At 48.4% G+C, this 21,835-nt stretch overlaps 1 protein-coding gene across 5 annotated transcripts; it reads right to left on the bottom strand.

The window, feature by feature from the left end:
* Positions 1-104: 104 nt before the first annotated feature.
* PRPSAP1 (phosphoribosyl pyrophosphate synthetase associated protein 1) lies at positions 105-20,684 on the bottom strand. Of its 5 annotated transcripts, none has more exons than XM_065852660.2 (11): positions 20,374-20,684; positions 19,613-19,726; positions 13,855-13,907; positions 12,861-12,927; positions 9,671-9,843; positions 9,176-9,291; positions 8,428-8,483; positions 7,783-7,928; positions 2,672-2,742; positions 1,845-1,991; positions 105-1,177 (listed from the first exon to the last, which is right to left on the bottom strand). In XM_065852660.2, exons 2-11 carry the CDS (start codon positions 19,693-19,695, stop codon positions 1,019-1,021), a joined length of 1,071 nt encoding a protein of 356 aa, XP_065708732.1. In that variant the 5' UTR covers positions 19,696-19,726; positions 20,374-20,684; the 3' UTR covers positions 105-1,018. The 5 variants fall into 5 exon arrangements, with proteins under 5 accessions (XP_065708732.1, XP_071672449.1, XP_065708733.1 ...); XM_071816348.1 differs by lacking the exon at positions 20,374-20,684 and adding an exon at positions 20,028-20,234; XM_065852661.2 differs by lacking the exon at positions 20,374-20,684 and adding an exon at positions 19,854-19,984.
* Between the last annotated feature and the right edge of the window lie 1,151 nt (positions 20,685-21,835).

Raw genomic sequence — 21,835 nt, 5'->3', positions numbered from 1 at the left:
AAGGTGGCTGCGAGCTGCCCAGTGAGCCCGGTTACACCAGCAGCCCCACAGTTCAGACGCAGCAGCTGGGCAGAGGGCACAGGGTTCATGGGAAGCACCAAAAATCAAAAATCCTACGCTTTTTATTGCAGAGTTGGTGTTAGTGTTTTGGAGAGCACAGCTGCATTAGAGGCAGATGTTGTTCCAAGTCCCCTTCCCCACGATGCTGCCACAACTCCTCAGCCCCAGGCAACACCAGAAATTGCGCCTGGTTTTGCAGTACACACGAGTGCTCCAGTGAGGAGCTGGACCCTCCCGTGACTTGCCACCGAAGAACAATCACAAGCCAAGCGTCGCACAATGATACGGTCAGCACACTTATGAGCGCCCCCTGTCCTGCCAGGAGACACACGTGAGCTTGTTCGCAGCACCCTGACACAAGGCTGCGAGCAGCCCTGCCAATGGGGTGCCCTGAGCTGCCCTTTCTGCATGCTCTGCTATTCAGTTTCCATGAAAGTCTCTGCTGTGCACGGGCTGAGGCTGCTGGGCTGGCACGGAGCTGCTGTGCCCTCGGCTCTGCCAGCAGCCCAGCCCGGCCACACCAACAAAGCGCTCCCCGATGTGCCCTCAGGCAAGTCACGGTCAGAAACAAACCCAGAGGCTGCCCGCACGCAGCAATGAACAGTCTCTATTCCCCTCTCATCAGCTGACAGCTACTTCTTTTTTGCTTTGCTTCCGCTTTACAGGGCAAGAGATAACACACTAAAAAAAAAAATTAAAGCAACTCAAAAATTCACCACCACCTGATTTCTCCATCTCAGTTAAGGTGTAATCCTCCCCACTGCCAGCGGCCACTTCTATTCTCCTGTAAAGTGCTGGTCAGGTTGATTTTTTTCTATTAGATCTCATGGCTCAAGTCTCTGAAAACCTTCACCCTTCTACAAGAATAAGCAGTTGTGTAACGCCTATAATTTATGGTATTGCCTTTTCATGCATATTTCCTTCTCTTGTGGAAGCCAGGAGAGGAGCAGCGCCAGGTCTAGTCATCAACAGTGATGTTGCGAAAGAGATAGGCCATGGACTCGCCGTTGTGGATTCGCCGGATGGCTTCAGAGAGAATCAAACTGATATCCACAGTCTTTATCTTGGGGCACTGCAGCTTCTGCACCTCGTGAGGAACAGTGTTGGTTACTACCACCTACAGAGAGCCAGAAAGAAAAGACCATTAGCTGCGCCACCGATACGCTCACCCTCGCTGAGCTGCCACCCTGGATAAACTCCACAAGTGGTGCAAACCTGCTGTTTCAACTCAGGGGGAGAAATCCTCGTATGTTAGAAAAATAGATTAAAAATAAATGTTCTCCACTACAGGAGAGTCAAATCTGTTGATGGACCAGCATAACCAGCACTCTACAACCACCACCTCCACACAGGTGGGTGGGTCCCACTTAGATCTCAGGATCCTACATGTTTGTAACTAAGGGCGAGGTTTGAAATCTTGTCCTCTCAATGTACCCAAGAGCCCAGCGTCAGCTGCAGAGAGGGGCAGGTGGAAGTCTGTGCAGTGAGAAAGCAGCTGCATGAACCCAGCTGTGGTCAGGGAAGCATCCCAGCAGGGATGACTAATATCTGTGCATCGGGGAGAAAACATACACAGAGGCAGATCTGTCTGAACAAGTATATATCACACATGCTTTTTTAATTATTTTTTTTTCTCCAGTGAAGAACCAGCTAACTGAAAGCATCTGATGCAACCAGTCACTTCAGAGAAGAGCTACGTGGCAGGGGAAGAACATCAGCTTCTGGTTTAAATCATCACGGCCCCCAGCACCAAACCGTCCGTGCAGCCCCAAAAGCAGACGCACCTCATCGATAGAGGATTCCTCTATGAGACGGGGGGCATCTGCTGACAGGAGCCCGTGAGTGGCCATCACGAATATCTTGTAGGCTCCACGCTCTTTCAGGATCTCTGCAGCAGCTACAAAACTTTCCACATCATCGATGATGTCATCCTGAGAAGAAAGAGAAGTAACGTCAAAACCAGAAGTTTACCGTGCCTGCAGGGCAGGAGGGGGTGTGCAAGGTGCTGCAGCTTTGGCTGCGCACACAGCCAAAAAAAATGATCCATGGCCACTTCAGCTGCTGAGATGCAGGGACAGCCATGTGCATAACTTAAATCTGTGAGCACCATTTCCCTAATTTACAGACTCTTAGCAGTGTGCAGAACAAACACTGTGTCTTGGAAACAAATCAGTCTCTGCTCGTGCACACACAAAAAGCTTATCTTCAGCAAGGTATTTTTTGCATGGGGATAGTAGCTGCATGTAGATTCCTGACACTGCAGCATGGCACAGAAAGCACACAGAGCTCAGCAAGTTTTCTTTTTTTGCTTGGTTGGGTTTCTTTTTAAACACTTCAGGAGATTTCTCTGCATGTCCTGGATTTTTTGGGTATTTGTAGACATCTGGCATTCGTAGATTCAAGTGAACAAGGAAATTTCAGGGCTTAAAGTGCTGAAGTACAAAGGGTTTTCAACAGAAATCTGAAATGACCCAAGCAAAACTGGAGAAAACAATGGAACAATGACGTTCCCACCCCTGCACCAGCAGTCCATCCTGCCCTCTGGGATAAAGCAGCTCAAGAAAAGATGCTGGGAAGAAGCCACCCCCCCTCCTCCCCATCATACACATACCACAATGATGGCAATTCTCCCTCCAACGTCTCCAACCACAGTTATTGGCGGTTTCTCCTTGGCCATCATCACTAAAGAAAATTAAAAAAAAAAGAACAGGTCAGTCAGCTCCACCAACCCGAGAGGCTCAGCCCTTAAACTGCATCTTACGTTGGTGCACAGACACAAATGTGCTTCACATGATCCTGACACCCAACTGAGTGAGCAACCACTCAGTTTGGCTCATGCAAAAACTACACATGTAATCCTGAAAAACATAGTATAACATAGCAGTATAAAAGAAAACAGAAACACGAACTAGGATGCACTGAGAGCGTCCAGATGCAACACAGTCTACAGACTCGCACCGAACAGCAACAAGCCTCTGATACTGGCCGGGGACTTGCTGTCCACAAGCCAAACCTCTCGCTTGGTTTATCAAGTGAATGCTGTACAAAAACTCCCAGCATGGAAAGAAACCAGCAGTGGGCACGCATGTGTCGGCAGGTGATAATCTGGGCTGATCTAAGCACTGCAGCAAACAGGAACACTTACCTGGCCCACCTGCACCCCCAAGATTTTATGCTCTCTACACGGAGCGCAGCAAAATGTCCTACATTTTGTACCCTCCTCTTTGTAAGCTCAGGTCTTGCCAGGATTCTGGCCCCAGATGCTTCTCAAATGCCAAAGAGTTTTGGACACCCTACACAGTAATATTTTTCTCCTTTAAGATAACCTGCTTTGACATAATACTTCACACTTGAGCAGTATGAGAACAAGCAGCATTGCCCACCAAAAAGCCTGTCTGACTGCTGATTTCTGCTCTCCTGGGTCAGAAAAATCCTACACAGAACTCGCCGTCCTGCACAGCTGATCCAGTGCTCTTGCCACACTCCTCAGGGCCTGGGAACACTCACGGTACACGCAAAGCCAGGCGAGCGAGTCAGACTGAGGGACACAACCAGAGCAGCTGTACCACAGCTCCGAAGATTCAGGCGCAGAGCTGTTCTTCATATGCACGGCACACCCTACAGACCGGTCTTCCATCAGCCTACCAAAACTGCACAAAAGGTGTCCCCAATGGTTCGGTTGTGACCCAGGTTACATCACTCACTGCTAGGTTTTGCAGTGAAAGTCACAGCTACCTTGGACTTGAGAGTTAATTGCTCTTCAGAGCACAGATTCCTCAGCCTCCCTTGCACTGCCATTCCTGAGTCTCCTATCAAATGCAAAGTCACGTCTAAATCCTGAGGGGAAAACACTCTTATGAGAAGGAAGAGTATTTGTAATGAACTAGGATTAAGCACCCCAATAGATAAGCAGATCATACATTTCAATTACAGGCACTACCTACCTGCTTTAGCTAGTTATTAGTTTATTATCTAGTTTGGACAGTAACAAAACTCCTGGAGGGAGCTGTGAAATACCGAAAGGATTCCACATCTGGCTGCCATCCCCGCCTTGGTGTGCATCCCCAGATGAGCACCATTCCTGTTTAAAACAGCCAGGCTAGGGAAAACTCTTTTCTAAGCAATGGTGAGCACGCTTTAGGAAGCTAAAATTCAACAGTAATTTACTGGCAAACACGTGAAATTTCAGCAAATCAGTATCCTCCCATTCCATTAAGGAAGCAGATTCCTCGCTATGCTAAAGGCTAACACAGCAGCAAGCAACATCAGCAGTGCTTCGCATCTCCTGTCTGCTTTTAAATGCTGTATTTCAAGTTTGCTTTATTTTTGAAGTACGGTAGGCAGCGTGTCGACCTACCCGGATCCTAAAGAGATGTTTTCCCTTTTTCTTGTTCAATTTTCTCTGCAAAGAAAAGAAAAAAAAATGCAAGCCAAAGATCTGTGCACAACCGCATTAAATCGCACGTGAACTTTGATTGCTCCAATAAGATAAGAACTTAGGCAAGAGATACTGTAGCCAGTTTCTCTTTCTTCCAAATCTTGGGACATATCAAGATGTGCAAGTCAGAACTGCTATGAGAAGGCAGCTTGAAAACTAATTCGAACACTAAAGAGTATTTTCCTCCCAGATACAAAACCTCCATTTGTATGTAGACAAAAGATGGCAATAGGGTAAGTCACAGCTGTACTTCTGCCCGGCGTGATCCCTTGGATTATGTACAAGTTTAGGTTAAAAGAGTTGCTATTTTTTTCTGGAAACTCAGAAAAGGTGCTTATGGTATCTGTAGCTTCGGGGGTGGGGGGAAATGAAGAAAAGAGATTAAAAAGAAACAACTGTTTTTTTAAAAAACAAACCAAAACAGGATATCCAAGAACACTGAGGCGTAGTGGAGAAATAAGTTAATGAGCCAAATGCTCTAACCTGCACTTTCATTCTGATGTAACATACGCCAAAGGCGAGATGATCACGGGCATGAAGAAATAGCACCTCCCAGTGCGTAAACCTGTTGCTTTAATCGAGCAGGCAAAAATGGGTGAAGGAATGCTAAAACAAATTCTGTATGGAGCTGACAGTGTGTATTAAAGTGATAATCACAAGTAAAGCAACGCTGCATTTACAACAGAGTAAATGAGCAAAAGGCTGCTCAAGAATTAACTGTTTTGCGGAGAGACCTGGAAGGACAGAACATTCCCGTGCTCAGCCCAAACATGGGAAAGAGACGGGCGTAAGGGAGTAGGAACAGACCGATGGTCACTCCAGTTTTCACCCAAACTCTCTTCCTCCACGGTGGTTTGCTGGGCTCTGGGTTTGGAGCAGACCATTAGCTATGTGCACAAATCACTGAATTCCAAACCCACTGAAATGGTTTAACAGCTGGTGCTCCACTCCTTTTCTCCAGTAAACACAAAGAGCCCCCATGCATTTGTTAAAGCACAGCCCCAAGCCAGCTGCAAGCTCCGAGACGCAAAGAGCACAAAGAGAATCACCTCAGACTGACATCCCATCTCAAAGGCTCCAATTTCTGGGTTATGAGTGCTATGAGCTGTTGTGGCCGCTTTGGCACAGCATTTTAAGAAGCACCTCCGGCATTCTTCTGTTGTGGCTGAGTAGACCAAGAGACCGGTTCTACTTTGAGAACTGGAGGTTTTTCTGGCCAGTTTTGGTGTAAGGAAGCACAGAGCTCTGGGCGAGGAGCGCATCCCACCGCTCACAGACACCACGGGAACACGGCTGAGCCCTGCATCACTGTGCCATCCGAACTTACAGCACCGGGATTGCTGGTGACAGTTCACACAGCAGGAAAAGCGGATCCGGGGGTTCGTTTCATGTGCCACACAAGGGGAGAAGACACTTTTCAAGTGAATCGGACAAGAAAGGAGCCGTAGCGCAGAGGGTCAGTGCAGACTCCCAGCACTGCCGTCCCTGACCAAGCTGCATTTTCACCTGTCTGCCAGAGCAGCTCCCCGCAGAGCCTGCGACACAAGCAGGATGCAGGAGAAGCTCAGACTGCTTTTAGACAGACATTACCTCGGTATTCTGCACCTCCAGTAACAGAGCCCAGCTCGCTCAAAACTCACTCAGAACCAAGTATCTACTAAGATTAGAAAACTGGAAAGAAAAGCAACTTTCTGTTGAGAGTTCTGGATGAGCTCACTCCATAACCCACCCCACTTCTCACCCCCAATAGCTACCAAGCCACAGCTTGTTTGTTTTACATTTGCGCCTCAGGCATGCAGGAATTTAATGTCATTAGTCAAGTGCTGAGTGTCTGCAGGGGATAAAATAAGGAAGCGGTGGTATACAGCAAATTAGTTAATGTGTGGATAGCTGTGGACTGAAAACATTTTTCCACTGGAATAATAACTAAATTGGACAAGGGCACATTTCTGTATGAGCTACCATTTATGGGACTCTCCAGCAGCACAAGCTCCAACAGCTGAGCTTCCTTGAAGTGACACGGTTGGAAATAAAAATACAGTCACATCAGTGTCCTGGTAGTGGACAAATGTCAGCTGGTGATGTTTTGGAGGACAGTGTCCTCTTCAAAGGAGGAGGGGAAAGAAAAGGCCAAGAGTAATTGTGCAAATTCCTGTTTTGTTGGAAAAAATCCCCCTCATCAGAAGGGGAACAATCAAGGTGAAGTCCCAAACTTCATTGCCAAACTCCGCCTGTCCCCAAGGCCCAGGAGGAGCTTCGCCAGCAACATAAGCATTGTTTAACTGATTGTATCATGGTGAGTGATGAGTGGGGAAATGTATAATGCCTGCAGTCTCACTTCCCCACACACTGGTTGGATGTTCTCCCTAAACTCCAAAAGACAAGAGGAGACTCTTCTCAGTAGCCCCAGCCACTGTCAGTAGAATTCAGTCTGGCTGCAGGATGGACATCTCCTTACCACCCACAGCCACACAGATCCTTTCTCACCATCAGTTCTCAGACACACTCATTGCACTCATGATTTCTGTTCTACCAGCATCCCCCTAAAAAGCTAAAATTCTCCAAAAGGGAGCTGCGTTTTGATTTTACTGTTGTTGCTGGATTGCTGCTGCTGCAGGAATACGAACAATCCTAAGAGTGCTGCATTTCCCAAAACACAGACTTCCTCCTTTTTGCTTTGCTCTGTGCTCTGAAATCAGCAGCTTATCAACTGATGGCAAGAGCATGCAAAGCAGCTCAGCAATGTTCTCAGAAAACCTGTTCACCCCAGCCACACAAGCTGCAAAACCTCATCAAAACAGCCACTGGGACATGATCACCAGGCTCCCAAGATGGAGAAAATCTCCAGCAGTAACAATGGCTGCAGCAGGAGGGCAGGACAAAGGCCAACCCTCCCCTCCACGCTGCGGACAGCAGCCTGTCTCACTGGCTGTTCCCATCTTAGTTATATTTTTGTATTTATTTTCTGTTTCATTAGCTTGACAAGTTTTGCTGCTGAGCACTGTAAAAGCATCACCTTTATCAGAGGTTTGTCAGTCTGACACTGTTGAGCGGGCAAAGCCAACGGGAGCGACACTGACACTCCGCCGAGCCAGAAAGAGTTAAACAAAAACCTTGCCCTGTACCACCTTCTACAACTCGCTGATATCAACCCTTCCATTAGAAAAATTCCACCAGTCCAACTACCAATAGGTTGGTTCCACCTTCACAGCTAAACCAAACAGCTATTTCCCACCAAACCTTTCTTCTTTTGTCCAAAGATAAGCAGAGAAGCTTTATCTTACACGGCAGCTCCAGACCGGGATGCACTGTTGCGTTTTTGACCATGGGAGGGGAGTGACGTCCATCGTCCATGTCCTGCTCCGTACACTGGGCCTCGCCGTGGATCACCGCCAGTCCCAGCCGCAGTCGCTCGGCGTAGGACTGAGCCCTGCAGGAGAACCACAGCGGGTCAGGACGGCGTGGGGCTGACGCAGCTCCTCAGCGCAGCGCTGCAGGCCGCTCCCAGAGCACGCAGGGGAACAGCACAACAGCAAGAAGCTTCACTGGAAGTGACTTTTCATCCCTCCTTAACACCCCAAAGCCCAGTCTACCCCTTGGCTCCACCACAGGCATTCCTCCATATGCTAAACGCTTTCTGAGGTGGTCAGGCACTGCTGGAACTCATGCAGCGAGTGTGATCCTGGTTCCAGGTGAACCACCCAGCTCTGCAGCAGCAGAGACCTCCAGAGTTTACTCCCATGGGGCTGGGACTGCAAAATTCAGCCGCCCATCTGCACCACTACAGACACCCATCCCATTTCCAGCTACAAAAGACTATGGACCAGATCGCTGATCCATTTGCAACCATCCCATATTTTTCCTTTCTTTCCCATCAGCCCACATCTCTTCCAAGTGACTTTTAAGCAGGTAATAAAGCATCCATTTACCTTTTAGCTGCATCAGGAGATTTGGCTACAATAACTGCGTTTCTGTAATCTGGAATCTGAATGTGATAAAAAGTTATTTAAGTAAAGACCTTCTTGTGATTTGATACATGGCTGAAGAATCACACCTACTCCCTTTCCCTGGCCTCAAATCTTCATTCTGTGGTAAGAAACTAGAGGGGCAACTGGACCAGCTCCCGTAACTTCTGTCTGCAGGGGAAGGTCCGAACCCAGTACCCACCCTCCCGGTACAGGGAAGCCTTGTTCTCACCACGTGGGCACAAATCATCATCTTTTGCACGTGGAAAATAAAACATCCTTGCCCTGCCTCCAGCCCCGCTATGCTCAGCATTCCTACACTCAGCCCAAGACAAAGTCTATCAATAATTCAGAGCAGTCAGACATGCACCGCAGAACAAAAGGCAAGGGGAGACAGTTTAAGAGGATTTTAACAGGATTTAAAAGGTGATCAGAGACAGAAGCATAAAGAGCATCTCTCAAATGGCACTGACTTTACAGAGAGCAAGCGCATCTTCTGTTTATGGTCAAGAGTTCAATCGTGCAATATAACATAACATTTTCCCACTTTCCTGAGGAACATAGAATAGGTACCCAATTAGAAAAAATTAATGAACAGAACGACTGGCCTGGCAGTGCAACCTCTGCATGAGCAGAGGCCCAATGCTGCTGTCACATAAAGGCAAGTTAAGACAAGTTGATATAAATATATATAGAACTAGAGTAACCTCACTTCTTCCTGTATATACTGAAGCAAGAAAGGGGATGCTCTCAGGTTGTCTACTGGGAAGCTGAAGAAACCTTGAATTTCCTTTTGATGGAGGTCCATAGTGATAATATGTGTTAAACCTAAGAAGAAAAAAATATAGCAATTCATTGATATGACTCCCACGTGGCTGGAGTTCCTCAAACATCTATTTTAGCTATTACTCAGACTATTATGCCATGTGACAAAACAAGCATAAACAAGTTAACGTAAAAAGTTCCACAGACATAATGAGAAACAGGCACGCGGTAAGTCCCAGCACTAGGCTGAGACCGTATTTCAACGTGACACTTCTAGGTCACTTCCCCAGGTGCAAGTTACAAAGAAATAAAATTAAGTTGAAGAAAATGTATTCACCCACAGCAGCTCAAGGGCTTGGCAGCACGTCCCCACATCGAGCAGGAGAAGGGCGGAGGGACAGACACCCTCTGGGATGCCCAGCGGCGTCCCAGCGACACTCACCGGCCTTGGCCAGCATCGATGCCAGCAGCTTGCAGACTATGGAGCCCCTCTTGCGCATCTTGCTCTGTTTGCTGTAGGGGAAGTACGGGATGACCCCGATGATGTTCCTGGCACAGGATGTCTTCAGTGCGTACGCCATTATCAGCAGCTCCATGACAGCTGTGTTCACATCCCTGGGAGATTCAAAAACCATTTCACAATTAGTGGCTGTTTTCCCAATGCAACTTCTTTTCCTTTTAAACCAATACCTCTCCTCAGACTTCCAGGCAAACAGTGCTACATCTTATCCTAATGCATGCAAGACCCAGATCATGATCTTAAAGCTCCTTCCATCAAGCCACAGCACATCACAATCAACTGTTACATGCACAGGACACGACTCCAGCACTCGAGAGCTGTGGACTGGAATTGGACTTTGTATTCTAACATTAAGGTGTATGATGATTTCCCTTCATCATCATAACAAAAAAGGCATTTTTTCATTTATGTTGGAACAAATTTCACTTCATGTAGTGCATTTTGAAATAAAATAGTCCTTTAAAGAAGCAGCAGACACACAGCCAATACAACTTCATCCACACTGGATTTATTGGGGTATTTTTATTCTTAACAATGTAAGGCAGGTTATTTTTCCTGCCTTAAGAAATACTGCATTCTAAAGCAGTACAAACTCCAGACATATCATTTTGATGGAGGTCAGCATCTCCACACTAGCTAGCTAGCTATCTAGATGGAACTATCTATCTAGAGATGGAACAACAGCATAGTAAAAGCTAAATGACTTTTACTTGCAAGAAAAATAAAAAAAAAAGCAATGTTGGTAGAACATATCTACAGACCACAGCAAGGAATACACATAAAACCCCATTTTCAGTTAGCTTCACCATGATGGCTGAAATGGCCCTGCAGGAATGTGTTAATCTGTACCTGAATACATTGTGGAAAAAGCCAAGCCCTTTTAGCTCCTCAAAACCAAGAGACACTGTCTGCATCCTCACAAACTGACTCAAGACCATTTGGGAACTAAAGAACATCCACTTCAGAGGAGACAGAGGGACAGGGAACCCTCGCTTGGGAGCTTTCAGCACAACCTCAAATGACAACCGACATCCCCAGCCTGGTCCCCAGGAGGGACACATGGGGGTGGCTCAGCTCTGGAGGTGACAGAACAGGGCTGACCGGGGCATCTTTCCCCAAGCAGCAGAGGAATAAACAGCACAGAGCAGCTGAAAGATGCTCGAGGACCCGTTTTTCTCCTGTCCACTGGGGAGGGCTTCCCGCAGAGCTCAGATACCATTTCCCAAGCCTCTGTTTGTGTGTGACCCGTGACAAACCTCTAACCATCCCCATTTCTCCACTGGTCCCCCTCCCTTCAGAAATCAACCTCCATTTGTGCCTCTTCAGCTGTGAGTGCCCCGGGTCTCTGCTCTCCCGCTGCCCCCAGCCCTCGCGCACAATGTCGTTTGCACACAAGAAAGCTTTGTTAGCTCCGGAGCACCAAGCCAAGAATTACATAAAACAAAGCCCCTGCCACATAGGACAACGAGCAGACAAAGAGCCACTTCTTCCCTTTGGTGTTTTAGCTGTGCCAGTAGGGCCGCGAGAGAGGAAAAAGATGCTGCTATCAGTGTTGTGTAAAAACAAAGTGGCCAAGTTTAAGCCTCTTTAAAGGTCATCCAAGAAATTCAATATTTTCCATTTCTATTTTTCAAATTACTTTAAAAAAAAAAATGCATGTATATATATTTTTTCACACGGAAGGCAGATAGAGAACCAGACTGCTCCTGGAAGAAAGTGTTACCACTGATTTCAAAAGGCACCAGCCGTCCCGGTGCTGCTGCGGGATGCTGGCAGCTACGCTGATGGAGAAGTTACTGGAGGAGAAAAACTACTTTGTTTTTCTGCAGTCTAAACATGAGCCATTTGGTTTTCACTCATATGAATGCTTGTTCACACACCAACAGTCCTGGATGACACTTGTCTTTGTCACTGGTTTAGTTGTGCTGTAGGCTGTTCGGACAGGGAGCTTCTATCAAATATCAAATACTCAGGTCTTTCTGTTCTCTCTCTGTGCATTTAAGATGCAGGTTGAGAATTCACACTGCAGCATAACGAGGTTGTTTAGCTCTCTACTCCTTTCCTACTAAGTCCTAATATTTTGTTTGCTTTTCAAACTGCTACTGAGCGTGGAAGTCCAACCCTCAGATTAATCAACGCAGTAGTTGTTTTTACTCTCCTGCAAAGCTCCCTGAAACACACAGCAAAACGGAGATGCCCTTGAACATGTCCTCTGGAGCAAAGCAGCAAGGCACAGCTGCAGCTTAAGAATAAAAGATGACTTGGCTGCACAACAGTGGCTCCTCGTCTGGAGGGTCCTGAACATTTTGGCTAAAAAGGACCCATTTCTTAGCCCATATCACTGAATTCAGTTTATGGAAAAACAAAGGCATCGACAAATTAAAATCAGGGGAGGTTTTCTCCTCCAAAACTATTGCTGTCCCTAATACAACAAGTTATCACTCTGAATACCTTCTCTGTTTCTTGCTTACGCGGCTCTCAGTTACAAGTGATTTCAGAGAGCTCTCTCACAAGGGACAACACCATGGCACTGTTCACACAAAACACAAACCTGATCCAGTGGGTTTCCATCTTGCAGTGATTTGTTTGCTCCCTGAGGGAGGAAACACTTGGAGCATCTCTCTGGAGAGAGATGAGCTCTAGGAAAATGTCTCAGCCTGCAAGAGGAACCCCAGAGGTGAACAACCTGATTTTGTGGTCCGACTGATTTCTTTAACAAGAGGCCAAGCATTACAAAGAGGGAATAAACTTCAATTCTCACTGGGCTCTATTTCTTCAGCAAGAAAAAAAAAATCTGTTTCCAGGGTATTCTGCTATCAGCTTGAGCTTTGGTACTTACTAGTTTTTGTGACCACCAAAATCTGAGCAGAATTTGGTCACCTGAAAAGGGCACCAGAGCAGGAATATCCTTGTTTTGCTAACTGTGGAAAAGACATCCTATCAATACCTCATCTCTGAAAACAGCATCTCCCCTGCTCACAGCTGGTCATTTTGCAGTTATCATTTGTGTACAGGCTCCCTTCTGCTAGCTTGGCTAATGGTGAGCAAACCTATCGAACCATCTGTGAACCAGAAATTCAAAGCATATCACAGCTGTAAAACCATCCCTTACCTGGGGATTGTCTGTATAATGAAGATATCCTGTCCCCGGACAGATTCTTTTATTTCAACTCTTGTTTCTGAAGGGGATTGAAAGCACAGTCAGTTTTGTTTCAAAACATCAGGCTTACAGTGATAACACAGCATAACTCAGCTGAAAGCAGAGTGAGGTGCTGTGCAGCGAAGCACTTCAGACCTCGTAGCAAGCAACCCGATTTACAGCTAACCCCAAAGGGCAGTGAGCTCACATCAGCACGAACCCAACACCAACCTGACCATCACCACAGCAGCTTTCACACCGCGTGGCCCGTTCTGGCTGTAAGAGCTGCAGCACTACCATAAATCCTCACACCTACCAGCACCGTTTCCAGCCCTTCCTCTCACCTGTATCAGCTCTCTGGTTCTAGTCTCTTGCAAACACAGTAAGTGAGGTCTTGAAACAGTCAATGACTCTTAGCCAGTGAACCCCATTAGCCAATATCCTTGTGTTTTAGCCCAGCATCTCAAAACAGACACCTCCTACGTTTAAAGACGACAGGAAGCTGCAAGAGGCACACTCCCCAACATGGTCCTGAATCCGTGCTCTTTAAGGCAAGAGGACAGGTCCCTGCTAGGGCAGCTGTGAACTGTTTGTGGCAGGCGAGGGCTGGAAGAAGAGCATCATGTTAAAGTTCGCAAGGCAGACACTTAGAAAGCAGGCCATGGCCCTTAAACCTGGGAAATGTCTTGCTAAGCACAAGGGCATGTAAGATTCTGCAGCAGCTAAGACCCAAGGTAGGACTCTCCTTTAGAGGAGAATCAGCTGATGGGCAAACAAGACAACAGGAAAACAAGGAACACATTTAATTGCTTTGTCCAAGGTCAGACATGGAGCTTTAGCACTGCCAGTCGCAGCAGGAGCAACCACAGTTGAATCGCTCCACTTATTCAACAAGTTTGGCAGAAGGAGCTACCCGGTATTTCTAAGATTACCTCAAACAGTTGCAAACAGTAAAGATTCCCCTTACCTCCATTGGTTTCCTGGTACACCACAGATTTCCCCAGCTCAGCACCTAGACGTCTGGAGAGAAATAAGAAAATGAGGAATGGAAGAACCCAGCAGTTCGCGATCCAAACCAGAGATTTGACCAAACATTACACACCAACAAACCACAGCGCTGCCTAGCGGGGAGCAGAGTGCCCCAGGCAGGCTGCAGAACCACACAGCCACCCCTCCCCTGGGGTGTCCTTCTCCCCGGGGGCCCTGGGACAGACCCCAGGACACATTCCTCTGTAGCAGGTCGATGCCAGTCCTCGTATGACTGATCATAAGCTGTGATTCCTGATGGCAAAGGACATCTTGCCATCAATGCCACCTTAGGTGGATCTGCTGTGGAGCTAAACATTAATGATTTAGTCAGACTTGATTAATGGCAACTTGGTCACTTTTTTTGACTCCCACGTCTGTCTTTCCCCCCCTCTCCAACCTTCCTTTTGAAATAATTCAAGCCGTAAACTTCAAAAAGCTTACTCATTTTTTCAAATTACTCCTTCCTCTTCTCAAATGTCAAACCTATAACATTCATCACAACAAAGATAACAGTCACTCACCTTTTTTTTCTTAAACGTATTTCTTATATAAGAAATACTCCTGTTGAGGAGCATTTTAAAAGGCTCCAAAAGGCAGACTATTCCCTCAGGTGACACTTCTGTATTTAACTGTACTGACAAGTAATCCATTAGTATTTTGACTCCAAAATACCTTTGTTCCACACGTTGATTACGGCAGCAGTTTCCTGTCTGCACATAAACTGCATTTACCTGGACAGAGGCCAAAATTATGTGCACTGGGTCTAACCCCAAATGAAGAGCCCACATTTGTCACTGGCTTTCCCCGGTCTCTCTGCATCTCCACAGCCACAGACTTGGCCTTGTCCTTCAGCTGCCACAAAGATTTGTTTTTCCAGAAGTAAATGAGCGAGGCAGCCCGACCCTGGCATGCTGCTGGACTCAGCTGCGAGCCCGCACGCTGGAAAGCATGGCTGGGACAGCTGCGGTAACAGACACTCGAATGCAATGCGATATATTTGCATACAAAGCGTGTATTTGACACGCTCGCATTCCCCATAATGTGTCTGGCAACACGTTTTGCCATGGCTGGGGTTGGTGGGTAAATGAGCACATGGAGAATCATACACACGAGACTGTAACTGGTACAGGTACCAACTGTGGCTTCACCTGGGGACCCTGCAGTCCAGGGCAGGGAAACACCCAAACCTCTAACCCAGGTGAGTTTTGCAGATGGGATCCCTCAAGTTCTCACTGCCCATTGGGATCCCACTGTCTTTCTGATGATAATTGGGCATCTGCAACAACTACACTTTGGCTTAATCCCTGCCAAGGTGTCCAAGTCCAAACAAACTCAACAGTCACATGCACACACACAAAACAAACCCATGTGTGGGGGGAAACATCTAATGACTCACACTTGTTCCTCCAAAACTGCATGGCAAGCCTTGCAAGCTCCCTTTGGAGGCACGTATGCCCCGACTTCACTGCAGACAGCACATTCCTACCTCACTAATAAAGTCCATTAACAAGGCCGTGCAAGCACCCTTGGTCAACCCTGCATCTCATGGAAGGAGAGAAAGCTTCAGAAAGAGTACATCTGGACATATCTCAGCAAAACACCCTTTGGAGGGTGGCACTTCCAATGCTAAGAGGTGGCAAACACAGCCGGTGGAGGTTTGTGATGCTCTGCGAGGACGCAGCCGGCAAGAAGAAAGCAGAGCCCAGTGCTCCGCGGTTCAGACCATACAGCGGCAATGCGGTTTCTGTGCTGCTGAAACAAGGAATCACAAACATAAGTTTGCTCCCCGATGGAAAGGGGGACACTGAACAGCTCAGCTTGTCGAACCTGGGGGCAGAATCACAATTATCGTACCATTTGTCTGCACACATGGGCACATCTGCACAAAGGAAGAAAGAGCTGCAACTACAGGTAACCCAGAGCACACGCCCCCAAGACACAGCTGCTTCTTGCAAAAATACTTTAGGTCCTGTAGATACATCACATCTCCAAGCAAGATGAGCCCCATTGACACAAAGCCGTGCTGTGTGGTGCAGTATTTAGCTACAGGAAAATGGGGGCTTTTGCTGATTCTAAATCATTTAAGGCTGGAGAACAGTCCAGCTGATTTTACAGAATTCACAGGAATTTCACTTATTAACCAGCGTTGAGCAGACACCAGAGCCGAAGTCCACTTCTGGAAGTTCCCTTCTGCATCCAAGCGAGACAGAAACCCATTTAGGTGTCATTTTTGTTTTTAAGAGCAGCAGTCCTCGGAACTGAGACCCGTTCTAAAAAAGCTGAGGACATGTGGCCCTGCCAAGCGTGGTGCAGTGGGATCAAGGTATTACTGCTCCAGCTTTTGAAGGTTTTAACGTCACCTCAACACAAGCTCTCTCTGTGTGATCACTCCTGATGGGGAAAGCCCAGCTCCTCACTCCGCTCTGCCATCTGCTCAGCAGCTCCGTCACTAAACCAACTCCTCTAGGACCTGAAAACACCTAAAAGAAAAATTCTCTTTATGGCTTTAAACATCCTACTCAGAACAACTGGCCAGTAACAATTCATATAGATCTGAAATCTGTAACCATTGCCCAGGAAAGATGATCTAACTTTCCACAGTCTCAACACACAGCAAGAGGATACAACACTGTTTATAAAACCTGTCTCAAATTCACAGCCTGATGTGAACAGCCCACAAGTCACCTACAGTTTAATGAGGAAGTGACACAATGAAGTATTTTAGGAAACGCCACAAGGTTGTACTGACTGCACTTTAAAATGCCCTCTGAAGGCTGTGAAAAGCCACTGTACCAGCCTCTCGAGACAAAGGATGGTCAGTTTAAAGAGATTTGATGTTTAGCTGAATCAAAATTCAAGAGGCAAGTTCACTTGCAGTATTTCATGCCACCAGAGCATGTTTCAGTACCACTGGGAAGGGCTCCCAGGCTGGGCCGTGTTTCCTTCACCTACACTGTGACAAACACCTAGAAGACGCTAAAGAAGTAAAGTTTTTGTTGAAGGAAGACCGAACAAGGAAGGCTGACATTACTCTTCCTCCATCACATCACTTCCTTCAGCTGAGGAACGCTCCTGAGAGTCCTCCTAACATGCCATCTCTCCCCAAAACAGGGTTCACCTCCTGCTCACTCACAGAAACAATCATCCTGTTTTCAAATCCAGTATTTGTGCCCTCTGTGCCCAGCACAGCCAGCGAGAGATCTCAGTGCATCTGTTGGACTCCAGAGATTAAAAAGACTTGCTAGACCTCCCTCCCCACAGCAGCACACAAGGCCCATCAGGGACCAGCACTGGTCACAGAAATTATCTTTCTCCCCTGCAAATGCAGCTTGTAATCAGGTGCCAAGTGTCCTAATTACAGCAGGAGTCTCCTTTACATCTGGGAAAGAATTAAAAAAAATCCCTCTCAATTTATAAGATACATATGGTTTTATTTATGTTTCAGCAGTCCTGAATCTTAGGAGCATCTTTATTATTTAAAGTTTCACAAGGTAGTTGGTTCTCATAAACCAGAACCACCTCCTCTCCCTGGCAGACACTAAGATAAACCAAGGCTCCGAAAACTCAAAGTGAAAGTCATTCCTCCTATAACCAGACCAGAACGCATAATGGGAAACTGCAAAGATGGGAAGCGTGCCAGAATGCCACACTCAGAGCCTGAATCGAAAGCAACTCTGGAAGTTTTGCATTAAATGAAGCAAGGAGATTGAAGAGCTTTTTCGTGTCTGGTTTATGTCACTCTGCTCCTCCACAGGCCTAAGATTTTTAAAAAGGGTAAGCCAGGACTCCTCAAGTACTGATTTTAACATACCTGCAGGTAAAGAGCAACAGAGCCTGGATGGACAAGTGCCTCAAGGGGCCCTACTCCCAATATTGTGTGTTGTTTTAAAGTTCTTTTACTACTCACACTAAGGGTCATAAAAAAACTTTAAAAAGAACGCACAATATTAGAGGACAGACTCACCCTTGCAAGACTGCTCCAACCCTATTAAGAGGTGCAGCTGACCTCTCCAGCAAAGCGCGGGCTGGGATGTGACACAGTGGGACAGCCAGCAGTCACGCATCTTTTGTGACCTGAAAAAACAAGGGATGGATTACAAACGGGTTGAGACAGCCCCTGCACTCCTAAGGGAAGCCAGGAGGTCACTCTCTGGATCCTGCTGTCATTCCCCCTCAGAGCATCCCTGGGAATGCTGCACGGGGTTACAGCAGCACATCACACAGCCCGGAGAAGCCTGCTCTGTGTCTCTTCTCATCACATCTTTACAAAAAAGTGAGTTATTTTAAGACAAAGAGCAGAGAATAAAGATTGCCCGTTTGCTCTTTCGGTCCTGAGAACTTGGAGCTCGTCCCCAGGGGACTTCAGCTTTGTTCAGTGTTGACGCAACAGGACAAGCCTTGTAAAATCATGGCCCATCTCTGCAGTAAAACTTTTTTACAGAGAGACTTTCTTTTCGGAGTTGTATCAGTGAAGGGAAAGCGATATGGAACTGACCCAATACAGCAAAAATAAATGAACAAAAAAGAGTTTTCCACTCCCAAACACATGGGTTTCTCTTGCTGCCTTACACCCAAAGAAGTCCATTGCTGTTATCCACCACGTGTCCCATCAACACCAGTGATCCCCGCCGAACAGCCAAGTCAGCTTCATGGAGATCAACTGTGCTAAGGACTGAACACACTGTTTGTTAAGCTAGCTGGACAAACAGCAAAATGGTCTTGCAGTTAAAGGTGCCGGCACACCTGTATTTAGTAATGGTTCCAGTCTAAGCACACCCCAGTTCTCTCAATCTTGAGAGCAGCTTCCCGTGAACTGTAGCTGAGAGGAAACAGAAAGGAAACTCAAATCCTGCTTCAGGATGACAGCTCCCCAAATCCACAGCTTCCTGCCTCTTAGAAAAGCGCTTTCAGCTGGGAGTTCACACACGCCAGGTGCCCTGATTTGAAGCAAACTAACTCAGAACAAATGATCTAGTGCTGGGGGAAACCCAGAGCTGCTCTGAGTGCCAAGAGCTCCATTTCAGAGCCAGCTGTTCCACACCTCCTACAATAGGACCCAGCTCATCCATCCCTGCCAAGTCCAGGTCAATCTCTGCCCCAATTGATGGGCTGGACAAAAAGGGGCTCACTTCTATCCCTAAGCTAAATCCTCTTTTGTCAGAATGTGTTGCCCACCTTTCCTACCCCACTGAAGGGCAGATTAACTGATCCACTGTGCTCAGTGCAACTGCAGGTGTTGCACCCAGGTCTGCACATGCAGCACTCCGAGCACTGAGGCTGTTGACCAAACGAGGTTGCCAACTTGCCCCTGCAAAAAGCAGCAGAGAAAGTCCTGAGCATCTCCCAAAGCGGTTAAAATGCTGAGGTTTGTTCAGCCCAGTTTCACCTCCTCCCTCCCCAAAACTAACAGCCTCTGCTGCAATCCGGCCTTTCCAGCATCAAAATGGGTGTCAGAGACGCAAAAGGCAGAAAGCAGACGGTCTGTTTTCATCACTGGCTCCAACCGAGTTATCAGGAGGAATGAGCTGGTGCTGCAGAGGAAAAGGGCAGAGCTGCAGAACCTCCCCAGCAAAGGTGTTTGCAGCAGACGCCTTTGGCTTGGGAAGGTGGGGGGACACCAGGAGCCTCTGCAGCCGCTCTGCACAGATCCTGCTGCTCGGGGAGGGGAAAAGAAACTTGGAAGAGAAGGAACTTACTCCGTGATCCTCTTGGCCAGCTCGGTGCAGGCTGCCGTGGAGTTGGCCGAGAAGACCCGGTAGCCACTTCTGGCTGCGTTCATCGCCAGAGAGTCGTGCAGCCCCGGCGGAGCTCTGAAGTGAGAAAAAACAGATTTATAAGGCAACAACAGCTTCCGTGGCATCGTTTTCTTCCTCTCCGCCACTATCACCGCCCCTAAAGGGGTGGGGAGGAGGAGGAGGAGCGGAACCCTTCCGCTACCTGCGATTCGGCGGGTCCGCTGCTGTGGCCCAGTGTTAAACGGGAGGGAGGAAATACGAATATGAAAATAAACCGGAACAGCAGCACTCCCGGGGGGGAAACGGGTTCCCTGCAGAGCATCCCCCCCGGAGCCAGAGCTGGGCTCAGCCCAACCCAAACCCGCCCCACGCTTACCCAGAGGCGCCTCAGGCACCAGGGGGCAAGTGACCCCAAGATGGGGGTAGGCGGGCAGAGAGGGGGTTCCCTCTGGCTGGTGAAGGAGCGGGGAGAGTGGAAGGGGCGCCGGCAACTTTGGAAAAGGCGAGGGGGGCTCCTTGTGAGGCAGCGAGGCTGGAGAGGGAGTCCCGTCCCCGCACACAGCCAAGCGAGCTCCTCCACCCGGCCGGAGCGGGGCTGCTCGCGGCCGCCATCTTGTCCGCGGGGAGAGACCGCCCCCGCCGCCATCTTAGGTGAGGGCGCAGCGGCCACGCTCTTGCCGTACAGAGATGGGTATCAGCCATTGCCCGAACAGCGCCGGTACCTGAGGAGGAGGCGCGAAAACGGTGTAAACTCCCCCTCCTCCGGGAATGCACCGTCCGCTTCCCGAGTGTGGCTGGCAGCGCGGCCACCTCCCTCTTCTCCTCGGCGGTACGAGGCACGGCCCCAGTGCGGCGGCTTCACTGCCCGTGCTTAAGATGGCAGCCGTGCCGGCGGAAGCTGTGCGGCGACGCTCGAGCCTCGCTCTATGGTGCTCGGGGCGGGAGACGTCCGGGCTGAGCCCTGCGGTACGGGAACGGGAACCGGGAACCCACCGCCCCACGGCTCTCCCCGACCCCCGGGCTGTGCCGGCGGTGGGATGGAGGTGCCGAGGTGCTGCTGGAGCTGCAGCTGCTCTTTGCACCGTTTTCCAAGGGAACTCTCACTATCAGGTTCTCCAAGGTCCTCCAGGCTCCTTGGACATGAGGACAAAGTCCCACTGGGGTGCAGGCACTAAATGACTAATCTGAGCAGTAAACCTGTGTTCCAGCCCACCTGACCCTTCCAGGCCCAAGAAATGTGCTTTATATCCCAGGGAAGCCAAACTGCGTTAATTTCATCACCAGAATCACATCACTTTGTTCGCCCTGGAGGGACAGGTTTTTCCCAGCAGTTCCTAAGCTGCTGTGTAATTTCGCCATCCCTTGGCCTGTTATCTCCAGGCTGAGGGGGGAGGTTGCAGACATGGAGGATGCTCGTCTCCCTGCTTCAGCTGCGTCTCTCCCCGCTGCCGGGCTGCTCTGGGGTGCACAGCCGCTCGGGTACGTGACAATGGTGGTGCCTCTGGCGATGACTCCTGTCAGAAACATTTCGTGTTTAGCTGGGAGCTGCAGCATCGCCATCGGTCCCTTTCCACCCGACACTTCAGCAGAGATTGTCTCTCTCTAAGACGCACCATCCTCAATGTGAATGAGACACTAATGCGCCAGTGCCTCTTCCATGTGCCACAACTGCACCTCCTGAGCCGCAAGATGGACAGTCCTGCCTCCCTTCACTGTGCCTGATGACATGTATTTGTCCCTACAGCATGGATCCATCCCCACATCTCCCTCCACAGTCACTCAAGACAAGCCCCACAGGGTGTATAATCCAGGGGAGCCCCCTTCTCACCTCACCAGCTGCCTGGGTTTGCTCCCGCAGCAGGATCAGGCCGTGGGGTTCCACATGGATCCCCCGGAACAGCCGTAGCCCAGACCAGTGGTCCCTGCTGGATTGGTGACTCTTGATGTCCCCCCTGTCCCCTGCAGGTCCTTCATCCTTGTCCTGGCAGGGGCTGTTCTAGCTCCACTCTGTTGTGGAAGCATGCAAAAAGTCAAGCTAGGCAGATGGCAAACTCAAAAGCAGAATTTATTTTTACCTCTTCCAAACAAAATCCTTTAACCAGTGATTCTCTTAATTGAAATAACTTTATGCCCCATCAAACATTCAGTAAACCACAGGGTCGAGATACTTAGGGGAATCTAAAT

Source organism: Patagioenas fasciata, chromosome 18, assembly GCF_037038585.1.
Source record: "Patagioenas fasciata isolate bPatFas1 chromosome 18, bPatFas1.hap1, whole genome shotgun sequence".
NCBI classification, from domain to species: domain Eukaryota; kingdom Metazoa; phylum Chordata; class Aves; order Columbiformes; family Columbidae; genus Patagioenas; species Patagioenas fasciata.
This window is presented reverse-complemented; position numbering and strand designations above follow the sequence as displayed.